Consider the following 12,692-nt stretch of genomic DNA (forward strand, 5'->3'; position numbering starts at 1 on the left):
CTGCCCGCCTTGGCCTTTTAGAGTGCTGGGACCAAAATGGTTGTTATTGTGGCCTGCTGGGTTATGATGTGGTCTATAATGATCTCTGATCCCATCATCTTTCCTCTTCCACTTGCACACTGCCTACTGGCCACACTGACTTTCTGCTCTTCTGCAAATTCACCAAGTCTGCTCCTACCTCAGGGCCCTTGTAATGACTATTTCTTTTGCTGTAGCATTTTCCCCTCAGATAGTTGCACAGCTCCGTCTTTCACCTTGTTCATGTCTCCAGTTAGATATCACCTTTGCAGAGTGATCAACCCTGATCACATTAATCCTACCACCTCCTTCACTGTACCCTTGTTATACTCTGTCCTCTTACTTGATACCTGACATTTATGTATAGATTTGCTTATTGCACAAACTGTCTTTTCCATTGGGACACATAAAGGCAGTCTATATCCTTAGTACGGCCATAACCATATAACTAAATTAGTGTCTGGAACATAGTAGATATCCAATGAACATGTACTAATTGAACATGAGCTAAATGAATGAATGAAATTTATTTTTATTAATATTATACTTGGCAGTTAAACTATAAAGTCTTCTTGAGGTAGAAAATGTGACCATTCTAATATAAGAAAATTGCATAAATGCTCCTTGTATTTGTATGAATGAAATTAAGTGACTAAGTATTGTTACTTGTGTAGCTGCTATCAGAGGTATATATGACCTTGCTGATACTGTAGCATGAGAGTAGTGCTTCCAAGATGGTAATAATGATTTTGAAAGTCAGCTATAAAGAGAGATAGATCTTTTACTGAATCTAGAACTCAAAGGTCTAAAAAATGTTTTCAAAGAAAATTTCAGAAAACTCATGAAATTATTATAACCAGTTTCTTTAAATGTCTTATATGTTTTACATTATATTCTATTATGTAAATAAGATTTACTATTTTCCCCCATGTACAGAGCTATTACACAGTCCAATAAAGGAGCAGGGTGCTATGCAATTTCTGCCCACACTCCACAATTTCATTCTGCTTCATTGACTCTTTTGTCAAACCAGTCATTTCTAGCTGATAGGAAGCTAATTTTGATAACTAACTCATAGTTGTAACCGCCCCACCACCCCAGTTTCCCCCTACTTTGCCAGTTCTTGATGCTTCTTAAGTCACTTATCATAATGACATTTATAGAATATGCCCTCCTATGTCTTTTGAGAAAACCAAGGACATTTTTTTTTGCAGTCCTCTTAGTGTTTCTTATCTTTGGAATTTTTATTGAGTCCAAAGCAAATTTTGCCTTGTCATGAAAATACCAGTGTCATCATGACTTAGATGGCTGTATCAATTTAAGTGCTGCAACAGCACAATTAGCTCCTCCTTTTTACTATCTGTCTCCCGTTGCCAGTGTTTCTGACTCATGCTTTCCAGTATTGCCAATAGACCTACCACAGAAAGAGATCTCCCAAAGAGAATCCCACTGCCATCCACAGAACTAAATTGGACTGTTTTGACGTGTACTCCATTCCTGTGACTGTTCAAGTTTTATTTCTATTTAAATTACCAAAAGGCTTTAGTTACTGTGTTCTGTTTATTTGAATAGATTTTTTAAATGATATGGACAAAGATGCTAGTTATTTTATGTCTCATTACAACATTAATGTGATGTCAGAACAATGTCATTTTATTTGGTGTCCACATTGAATTATTAATGGATAAAGCATTATCCCACAAGTTTTTTTAAACAGATGTATCAGTTTTATTTTCAATATTCTGTGTTTGTTACCTTCAGTCTGTAGATCAAGATTTTATTTAATTCTGCTGAGTGGTTAATATCTTAAAGCAGTTAAAATATAGAATTTTGGCAGTAAATATTGACAGGTTTATATTCTTTATGTTTATGCTTCTAGACATCATTTTGTTCAGTTTGCAAGAAATTCAGAAACATTTATTTTTATAAATTTTAAAGAAAAATAATATTAATGAGTAACTTTAACAGTAATTATACAGATTACTCTGGAGAAAATACAGAAATGTTATTAACTATAAACTGTCAGGTCATCTGAAGAATTATATTTAAAGAAAAAACCAAAAACAGAACAAAACAAGGCCCTTTGCTTTAGGGATTGAAAGAAACAGGACTATCCACCAATTATTTACTGGTATTTTTTATTTGTATTATTTTGGATTCTGACAAAGCCATGAAAGACTTTGATTCTTCATTTTACAGATGAGGAGATGGAAGTACAGAATTTAATTAGCTTGCTGATAGTAGCAAAGCCAGAATCAAACCCAGTCAACTTGTATTTATGTCAATCATAAAAACCCATCACTAGTTTAGAGGATATTCAGATATTTCTGTTTAACTTTTAAAAAATTTACTTACATGGAAGATTAGGTTTGAGTTATGTATTTCTCGTTTTTATTCCCATTTTACTTTAACATGAAGAAAGAAAATACAGCAAAACAAACATTTCCACCTTCAAAAGAACTAAAGAACAAACATAATTTTATCTTTTATAATAGATGCAATACAAAGTATGATAAAGGTTGTTACTTTCCAACAAAGAAAAGCCCAGGACCAGATGGCTTCACAGCTGAATTCTGCCAAATATTTAAAGAATAATTGATACCAGTACTTCCTAAACTCTTGCAAAAAAAAAAAAAAAAAAAAAGACCTAGAGGGAATGATTTCCAACACATTTTACGAGGCGAGCATCACCTTGATACGTAAGAAGACAAAGACATCACAAGAAAAAAAAAAAAAGCTACAGGCAACTTTCTTAGGTAAACATTGATGCAAAAATGCTCAATAAAATATATTGAATACAGCAACACATCAAAAATATTATACATCATGATCGAGTGGGATTTAACTTTGGCATGCAAGACTGGTTTAACATACATACATCAATCAATGTGATGTATCACATTGGTAGAATGATAGATAAAAGCCTCATGATTATCTTAATATAAAATATCTCTGACAAAGTTCAACATTATTTCTTGATAAAAATTCTCAACAGTTTCGGAATAGAAGGTGTATTAATCCATTCTCACACTGCTATGAAGAAATACCTGAGACTGAGTAATTTATAAAAGAAAGAGGTATAATTGACTCACAGTTCTGCAGGGCTGGGGAGCCCTCAGGAAACAAGCTTACAATCATGGCAGAAGCTGAAGCAAACTCGTCCTTCTTCGCATGGCAATGGCAAGGAGAAGTGCAGCGTGAAGGCAGGGAAAAGCCCCTTATAAAACCATTAGATCTTGTAAGAACTAACTTACTTTCATGCGAACAGCACAGGGTAATCACCCCCATGATTCAGTTACCTCCCACCAGGTCCCTCCCATGACATGTAGGGATAATGACAACTACAATTCAAGATGAGATTTGGATGGGGACACAGCCAAACCACATCAGAAGGGAAATTCTTCAACCCAATAAATGCCATTTATGAAAAACCTACAACCAATATTGTAATCAGTGGGGAGAAACTGAGTGTATTTCCACCAACATCTGTAAAAAGCAAGAATTCCTACTCTTGCCACTTCTGTTCACCATAGTACTGGAACTACTGGTAAGAGCAGTCAGATAAGGAAAAGAAAGAAATGGTATCTGAATCAGAAAGGAAGAAGTAAAATTATTTTGACATGATCTTAAATGTATAAATCCCAAAGATGCCACAAAACACTATTAGAACTAATAAGTGAATTTTATAAAGTTGCAAGATACAAAATCAACATATAAATCAGTATTATTTCAATACACAAATAACAACCTAATTGAAAAATAAATGAAGAAAACAATTATATTTCCAATAGTATCAAAAATTTAAAAAGTAATATACCTAGGATAAATTTAACCAAGGAAGTGAAAGATCTGTATGCCAAAACTATAAAATATGAAAGAAATAAAGACAATACCAATAAATGGAAAGATATCCTATGTTCTGAATCAGAAGAATTACTATTGTTAAAACGTCCATACTAGTCAAAGAAATACATAGATCTAACACAATCCCTATCAATATCTCAATGGTATTCTTCATAGAAATAGAAAAAAAAATCTCCCAAAGTTTGTATGGAGCCATAAAAGACCTTGAATAGCCAAAATAATTCTGAGAAAGAAAAAGTTTGAGACATCACACTTTCTGATTTAGAATTGTATTACAAAGCTATGTTAATCAAAACAGTGTGGTGCTGGCATAAAGACAAACACTTAGGCCGGTGAAACATAGTAGAGAGACATTATAAAAAACAGTATGGAGATTTCTAAAAAATTAAAAATATGGCTACCATACGACCCAGCAATCTCTCTTCTGGGCTTATACCCAAAGGAAATGAAATCTTCATCTGGTGAAGATATCTGCACTCCCACGTCCATTGCTGCATTATTCACAATAGCTGAGATACGGAAACAACCTAAGTGCCCATTGACGGATGGATAAGGAAGCTGTGGTAAATACATACAATTGAATTTTCCTGAGCCCAGAAAAAAAACAAGATCCTGCCATTTGCCATGCATGGATGAGCCTGGAGGATATTAGCTAAGTGACATAAGCTAGAAACAGAGAGAAAAATATTGCATTTTCTCTCAGATGTGTAATATTTTTTTAAAAATACAAAATACAGAGATGCAAACATAATGGTTGTTACAGGGGCAATTAAATGGGGAGATGTCAGCCAGAGGATACAAAGTAGCAGATATGTAGGATGGAAAGTCTAGAGATCTAATGTACAACATGAGGACTATAGGGAATAAAATTGTATTCTATGTAGGATTCATGTTTTATTTATATTTTTATCCCCTATTAGTAATGAATGCTGTTTCACATTTCTACCTTCCCCCCCGCACCACCCACATGGTATTTTCTCTGTCCTTTTGTTTTGAACTGATGAGCTTTTATTCCTCAAAATTGTAATCATGTCACTTTCTTAATAAAATCTCCTGACACAACCCCTCAAAAAGTTTAGTGTTCTTTCTTCTTGTACAAATCTATTTTGGCACAGTTCACACTATATAATAACTACTTGTTTCCATGTCTGTCTCCCCCTTTAAAGTGTGGGCATCCCAAAGACAAATAGTTTGTCTTAAAATATGTATACATTTAAGGATCTAGAACAGTTTCTGAAACATAATTTTAATGTGGTAGGTACTATTCTAAGGCCTTTTTCATGATCTCATTTAACAAAATAAATTCACAATAAATATTGATAAAGTAAAGTTAAAAGCATGAAGACATTTACAGAAAAATTTCACTTGAAAGATATCACAATATTGAATCTTATTTAAGAATTCAGACAGTAAAGTAAATAAACAGCAACTTTCAAGTTGGAAAAAGATAGATGGTGTAAGATATTTTTGAGTAATGGAGGTAATGCACCAGTAGGGTCATGTGAGTCAAATGTAAGTGAAGGATGCTCATGCGTGGTGGAATCTTACTAAGTGCAATTCACCATTTTTGATTTCATTGGGAGGTGCTAGTAAATGAAAAGAGCCATGATCAGGTCTTCAAAAGTAACGTTGCTACTTTTGCAACGTGCCATTAAGAAATTGTTAAGGTTACTTAAAAAGTAGTTATATTAAAATCTAAAAGCCAGTCTTTGTGTTTCACTACCAAAGTTTTAAATTGCCAATAAGCCAATAAAACACAGTGGGAAGATATCCTAACTTGAATGTCAACATCAGCAGAACTTTATCTAAAACTCATTCTGTGATTGGGGTTTTAGGGGGATATACAAATTAAAACCTACTGTTCTTTTCAAGGTCTAAGCTGCTCACTGTTATTTAGCAGTATACACTATTTTCGTAGAGGAACATAGTAAGTAAACATAAAGTTGAACTATAATGGATGTTTATTGTCTCTATTTTCTTTCTATTATCACAGACCTGTTGAATTTTCAGAAGCTGAATTCTCACGACTTGAATATCAAAGAAAACAGCAATTTTGGGACTCAGTACGTCTAGCTCTTTTCACATTGGCAATTGTAGCAATCATAGGAATTGCAATTGGTATTGTTACTTATTTTGTTGTTGAGGGTAAGTATCCAGGTCATAGTTCCATTGCCTAAGTACTCCATGACTTCGTATCTTGAAATTTTCTGTTGTATAAAAAGTGACATTTGCATGATATTAACATTTTAATTACCAGTCTTTTACTGATGTTAAATTATAGTTTGCCTCTGTATTGAGCTCTGTGTTACATATTTCCACCCAGTTAACTTTGTAATAAGCATTGCATTGATAGACATATCTAAAAGAAACACATAAAAAAGAGAAAGAAGAATTAAAAGATCATCTTTAGCATAAAGACAAATTACATAATATGCTGAGAGTTTAGTATACTCTTCTCAGAATCGGTATATTAATGAGTTGCCTCAAGAAAAGCTCAGGATATAAGAAGAGTTATCTGAAAAATACTTTTTTTTTTTTTTTTGAGACGGAGTCTCGCTCTGTCGCCCAGGCTGGAGTGCAGTGGCCTGATCTCAGCTCACTGCAAGCTCTGCCTCCCGGGTTCATGCCATTCTCCTGCCTCAGCCTCCCGAGTAGCTGGGACTACAGGCGCCCGCCAACACGCCCGGCTAATTTTTTGTATTTTAGTAGAGACAGGGTTTCACCGTGTTAGCCAGGATGGTCTCGATCTCCTGACCTCGTGATCCGCCCGTCTCGGCCTCCCAAAGTGCTGGGATTACAGGCTTGAGCCACCGCGCCCGGCCCTTGAAAAATACTTTTAAAGGGCTAAAGATCAAGCATTATTTTTGAAAAAAAAAAACTTTTTATGACTGGGAAGAAGGAAAATCTCAGAATTAATTCCTAATTATATATGCAAAAATGGAGAGTCAGTATCATAGTTGAGCCAAATGACAATCAACTAAGATTCATTTACCTTCCTCTTTGGATTCTGTATTTTCCTCTCTTTTTTTTTTTTTTTTTTTGACAGATTCTTGCGTTATCACCCAGGCTGGGGTACAGTCCCACGATCCTGGCTCATTGCAACCTCCACCTCCCAGGTTCAAGAAATTCTCATGCCTCAGCCTCCTGAGTAGCTGGGATTATAGGTGCCTGCCACTACACTCGGTTAATTTTTGTATTTTTAGTAGAGTTGGGGTTTCACCATGTTGGCCAGGCTGGTCTTGAACTTGCAACCTCAGGAGATCTGCTCGACTTGGCCTCTGAAAGTGCTGGGATTACAGGCAGCACTTTGGCTGTAATGCAAAAAATGCAGAAATCGGCTACCATGCCCTGCCAGTTTCTGCATTTTTAATCACAGGTGATTGAGACTTAATATTTTAGGCACTCATATCAGTCATGGCAATAAAATCACATTTGAATGATCCGAAGAAGAAATGAAATATTGTCCAACATGCCCAGTTTACCTTCCTACCCTCATTATTGGGGGATTGATAATATCCATTCCTTAGACTCTCATAAAATGAAAGCATAAGCCAAGTTACCCTATACAGTTTTATCTTTTGTTAGTATTTTCTTTGGGTTAGGAGGTAATGAAATAGTTTTGTTTTTAAAATGCCTTTCACTCCCAATGCTTAAAAAAGAAAAAAATGAAGGGATAGTAAAAATAATGACAAAAAAAGCATTTAGCCATTAAAAAATCTTAGAGGTTGTCATAGGCTGAATAATGCCCCATTCCCATGCAAAGATGTCCATGTCCTAATTGTTAAAATCTGTGAATTTTACCTTATGTAGCAAAAAAGCCTTTCCAGATGTCATTAAACTAATAATTTTGAGATGGGACATTATCCTGGTTTTTTTGGATAGGTCCTAAATATAACTGCAAGGGTCCTAATAAAAGGGCGGAAAGAAGGTCAAAGGAGGAAGAACAAAAGCAAGAGGAGGATGGGATGATGTAAAATGGGACCACCAGCAAAGGAATGAGGGTAGACTCTAGAGAAAGGCAAAAATTAAATTCTCCCCTTACAGCCTCTCGAAGGAACCAGCTCTGCCAACTTTTTGATTTTAGCTTTGTAAAACTCACATATGATATATGACCTCCAGAACTGTAAGAGTATAATTTTGTGTTGTTTTAAGTCACCAAACCTACAGTAATTTGTTATAGCAGCAGTAGACAACTAATACAGAGGCTAACACTCAAGGATTTGAGTGTTCTATCTCCAAGACTTTCCTGACTGCAGATAATTGAAAAGTTGCCTGACTGCAGATGGACATTTAGGAAAAGAGGGGAGAAGGTAGACCATGACAAAAGTTAAACAAGTAGAATGGGATAAAATAGAGGTACATAAGATGATGCGGTTTTTAAAAGGAACATACCTATTTTTATAACAGAAGGAATTCAGTGAAGGAAATTACATTCTAGTAACCAGGGTAACAACAGAAGACAAATTATTTCTAAAATACTACTTTTATAGATTGTACATGAATAGATCTGAAAGACAGTCTAGTAAAAATTATCAATAATTGTGAAATAATCACAATAGAAATAAGGATTTTAGCAGACATAGTGGTAAAAGTCACATCACCAGGATGGAAGTATATTTGATGGAGTTATTTTTATTCTAAAGATCTCAATAATTATGAAGGATCGGCTTTCACCGTATTATAATTCTGACCAATTATCCACTGTTTTTAAAAATGGGCAATTTTAAAATAAGAATTAATAAAATCAGTGACTTTTGAATAGGGTTGATTTATCAGTGCCCTTCAGCCAGAGATCATAGGAATACATCTTCAGATATACACAGGGGAAAAAGAACATATGCCATGGAGAACCACAGAGTGCATAGTAAAAGATTGTTTAAACAAATGCACTGTGAGATTTTGACTTATCTTAGGTGATTCAGGGGGAGGATTGAAGGAACTGGATCTTTTCTCTGAACTGGATTTTATCTGATTGCTGTCAGAAACCTGGAACAATGCTATGATCGAGTATCTTACTAAATCCTATTTAGGTTAGCAGTGAAGTGAGGCTAAAGTTGTAATTTGGTAGAGAAACAGTAGTCACTCCTATTGGCTAAAATAGGGAGATGTTCCATTGTTGTTTTGTTTTATTGTTTTAGATAGTGTTCTTGTCTTTGTCTGAGTTCAGACATAATATGGAATGGTCTTTTTTTTTTTTTTGGTCTTCATTGATTATGGTCACAGAATGGCTTTGTCTGATGTTGATGTTCAATGGAAATACCAAAACTCAGCTCATGGATATCAGGAACTACCTTTTCCTTCTCAGGTTTTATATTTACAACTCCATAAAATTTTTCAATGCTACTTGAGTATCATTTTAAAAAACAATTACTGTGTTATTAGTTCACTATTAAATGCTTGATAGAATTCATGTCTCTATTTATTACTTGACATGATGAAAAGACTTTTAGATTAATGTGTGCTTATTATCCTCAGGATTTCCATTTGGATTCTTATTGGTTATTTCCTCAGGGAAAGAAAATGTCTTAAAATCATTTTCCTATTTGAATATTAAATGAATATAACAGCATTGTACATATTTTTTTGAGACTTGCATCTCCTCAACATTGTTGCAAGCATCATCTGCCTTGTTGAAGGTAGCTTTAGTCTGTTTTTTTTTTTAATTACTGACTGATATTCATTATCTTTAATATTCCATAATTTACTTGTCATTCAAATACTTAGACATTTGGGTTGTTCCAGGTTTTAGTCATTAAAGCAATACTGCTGTAAATCTTTTTATACGTAGATCTTGTTATACACATCCAAGAGTTTGTCTAGGAACTATGCAGATACAGAATCACTGGGTCATTGGACATATGCTTTTTTTTTTTTTTTTTTTTTTTTTTGAAATGGAATCGTGCTCTGTCACCCAGGCTGTCCTGCAGTGGTGCAGTCTTGGCTCACCGCAACCTCTGCCTCCCAGGTTCAAACAATTCTTCTTCCTCAGTCTCCTGAGTAGCTAGGATTACAGGCACCCTCCACTATGCCCAGATAGTTTTTGTGTTTTTAGTACAGACAGGGTTTCACCATGTTGGTGAGGCTGGTCTCAAACTCCTAACCTCGTGATCTGCCTGCCTTGGCCTCCCAAATTGCTGGGATTACAAGAGTGAGCCAGCACTCCTGGCCAGAGCACGTGCTTTTTTATCATCATGGATAATACTAAAATGTTTTCTACCAGCACTACATCTCAGTTCCCATTGCTCCATATCCTCACCAACATTTACTGTTGCCATAGCTTTTTATATTTGCTAATTTGGTGTGGGTTATAGCATTATCATCATAATCTTAATTTGCCTTTGTGTGTTCTACAATGATGTTGAGGATCTGTCCCTGTCTCAGTCGGTCATTTGGATTTTCTGCTATTGTGAAGTGCCTTTTTAAGTCGTTTTCCCATTTTGTATTGAATCATCTGTTTTTTCTTATTGATTTCAAATAGCTCTCTCTGGATATATATATTCATTGTCAGTTGTATGTATTAGAAATATCCTTTGCCAGTGAAAAAATTATACACACATATGTATATACACAAATTTTATAATATATATAATACATATTATGTGTTACACATATTATATACATATATTTTTATGTATTATAAAGATGTATATATATAATACTGCCTTCATAACTGTGTAAAGCTCTTTTGAGATTAATGAATAAAATAACATTCACTACCATTCACATGAAATATGACACTAACTAAAACAATTCAAACACTAAATTTGCCAGTTGTCTCAGGATTTTCTGTGTTTGTTGTTATTTTGTTATTTAGTTACTGGAATTATATGGTAAATTATATTTTCAACAAGCATTTTCATGTCCCAGATACATTTTTTCAGGATTTTTTAGAATCAATTATTATACCACTTGTTATGGGGTAAAAACAAATATGCTTTTTAGAGGTGCATGAAATATTTTAAAGATTTTAGTATTTAGAATTATGTTTTAACAAAATCCAGAAACCCAATTATCTAAAGCTGTTTTTTAATTTTGGTTTCTTGAAAACCTAAAGAGTAAAATTTGCATTGAGATAGCATCACTTGTCTTCCTGTTCTGTAGAACTGGATCCACTTCCAGGAATGTAGGGATTTTGTTTTCCCATAAAATGTTATTCTCCCATGAAATCCCAAGAGCCAAGCACATCTTGGTTTTAATCTCAGGTTCACCATAAATTAGTTAGGTGATCTTAAGCAAACTTCTTTTCTACTTCACTAAGCTTCAGTACTCTTATGTAAAGCGGTTTACTATTATTTTTAATTCAGAAAATTGTTGTGATGATTAAACTAGATTTGTGTTGTCACACAGTGCATGGTATATAGTAATTTCTTACAAATATTTGCCATTATTAAATTGGATTTCTACAGTGGCTTCCTAATTGATCTTTTATAAAAACTTACTTAATGTTGAATTTCTTCACTGGTGAAATGAACTGAGCATATAATATTCAATAAATGGCAAATATCATGTTCTCTGCATATAATGACAATTCAGTAAAGGAAAGGTATTATTATTTATTAATACGAAAGTTCAACATTAACATAAAAGCTATAGTATAGTGACTAATATAGTTATGCTTCACATATAACATATTTTTAGCACTTTTAAAAGCACTTAAAGTATATATTAAAATCACTTTTACTTCTACGTGATTCCAGAATATGCTTTGGCCTAACAGGGAAATTCTTAAAGACAATATAGGGATATGTGTATGATAATGAGTAAAATAGCTCTGTCACACTGAGATCAATCTTCATTTTAATCTTTTTTTTGTAATAAAACTTTAATTGTGAAATCTTTTCAAGAAGTGCCTTGAGAGGTAGCTTGAATTCATTAAATTTAATAAGATAATATATGTGAGAGCTGATTAGACAGAGTTTAGTGTATGTTAGGAACTTGGTAAATATTGATTAATTTGTCCACTCATCCATCAGTAAAAATAAAGAAGTAAAAATTATCAGCAAAATAGATTGTAAACTGTTGTGGTAAAATGTCACCCTGATTCATATTTCTTGACATCTCATTTTGAATGAATAAAATGTACTTTTTTAGAGAAGATAATGCTTAGAATAAATTTTGTAAGTGGAACAAAAAAGATACAAAATTGTGGAGATAAGCTATCTCAGTCAAGTAAAACAATTATTTTAACAGAATAAATAAAAGCCAAAATTATAACATCAATTACTTCTAGATATTACAGTTACAGATTTTTATTCTCTTGTATATAATTTTCTGGTCATTCCAGATTTTCTGATATAGCATTTATGATCTAAAAAATGTTTTTAAATGAATGTTTGTTTTTGACATTTAAAAAACTTTAAATGAATATTTAAATGTTTTAAACATTTAAAAAATGTTTTAAAATGAACGTTTAAAATGCAGTAAGAAATTGGAGATTTGGCCGGGTGTGGTGGCTCACACCTGTATTCCCAGCACTTTGGAAGGCTGAGGCTGGTGGATCACTTGAGGTCAGGAGTTCGAGACCAGCCTGGCCAACATGGTGAAATCGTTCTCTACTAAAAATACAAAAATTAGCTGGGTGTGATGGCATGCCCCTGTAATCCCAGCTACTCAGGAAGCTGAGGCAAGAGAATCACTTGAACCTAGGAGGTGGAGGTTGCAGTGAGCTGGAATTGTGCCACTGCACTCCAGCCTGGGCAACAGAGTAAGACTCCATCTCCAAAAAGAAAAAAGAGAGAGAGAGAGAGAGATTAGAGATTAAATGGGTTATAGCTACAGGATTTAAAGACTGAAAAATTAATTGGATATTG

General features: G+C 34.0%; 1 protein-coding gene across 1 annotated transcript in view; it reads left to right on the forward strand.

Moving 5' to 3' along the window:
• Positions 1–12,692, forward strand: part of TMPRSS11F (transmembrane serine protease 11F) — a 71,786-nt gene that overhangs the window by 20,614 nt on the left and 38,480 nt on the right. Inside the window, exon 2 of the mRNA XM_023232166.2 lies at positions 5,876–6,027. Within this exon, the coding sequence (XP_023087934.1) occupies positions 5,876–6,027 (152 nt within the window). The remainder of the gene's footprint in view (positions 1–5,875; positions 6,028–12,692) is intronic.

This window comes from Piliocolobus tephrosceles, chromosome 3 (assembly GCF_002776525.5).
Source record: "Piliocolobus tephrosceles isolate RC106 chromosome 3, ASM277652v3, whole genome shotgun sequence".
Lineage (NCBI taxonomy): Eukaryota > Metazoa > Chordata > Mammalia > Primates > Cercopithecidae > Piliocolobus > Piliocolobus tephrosceles.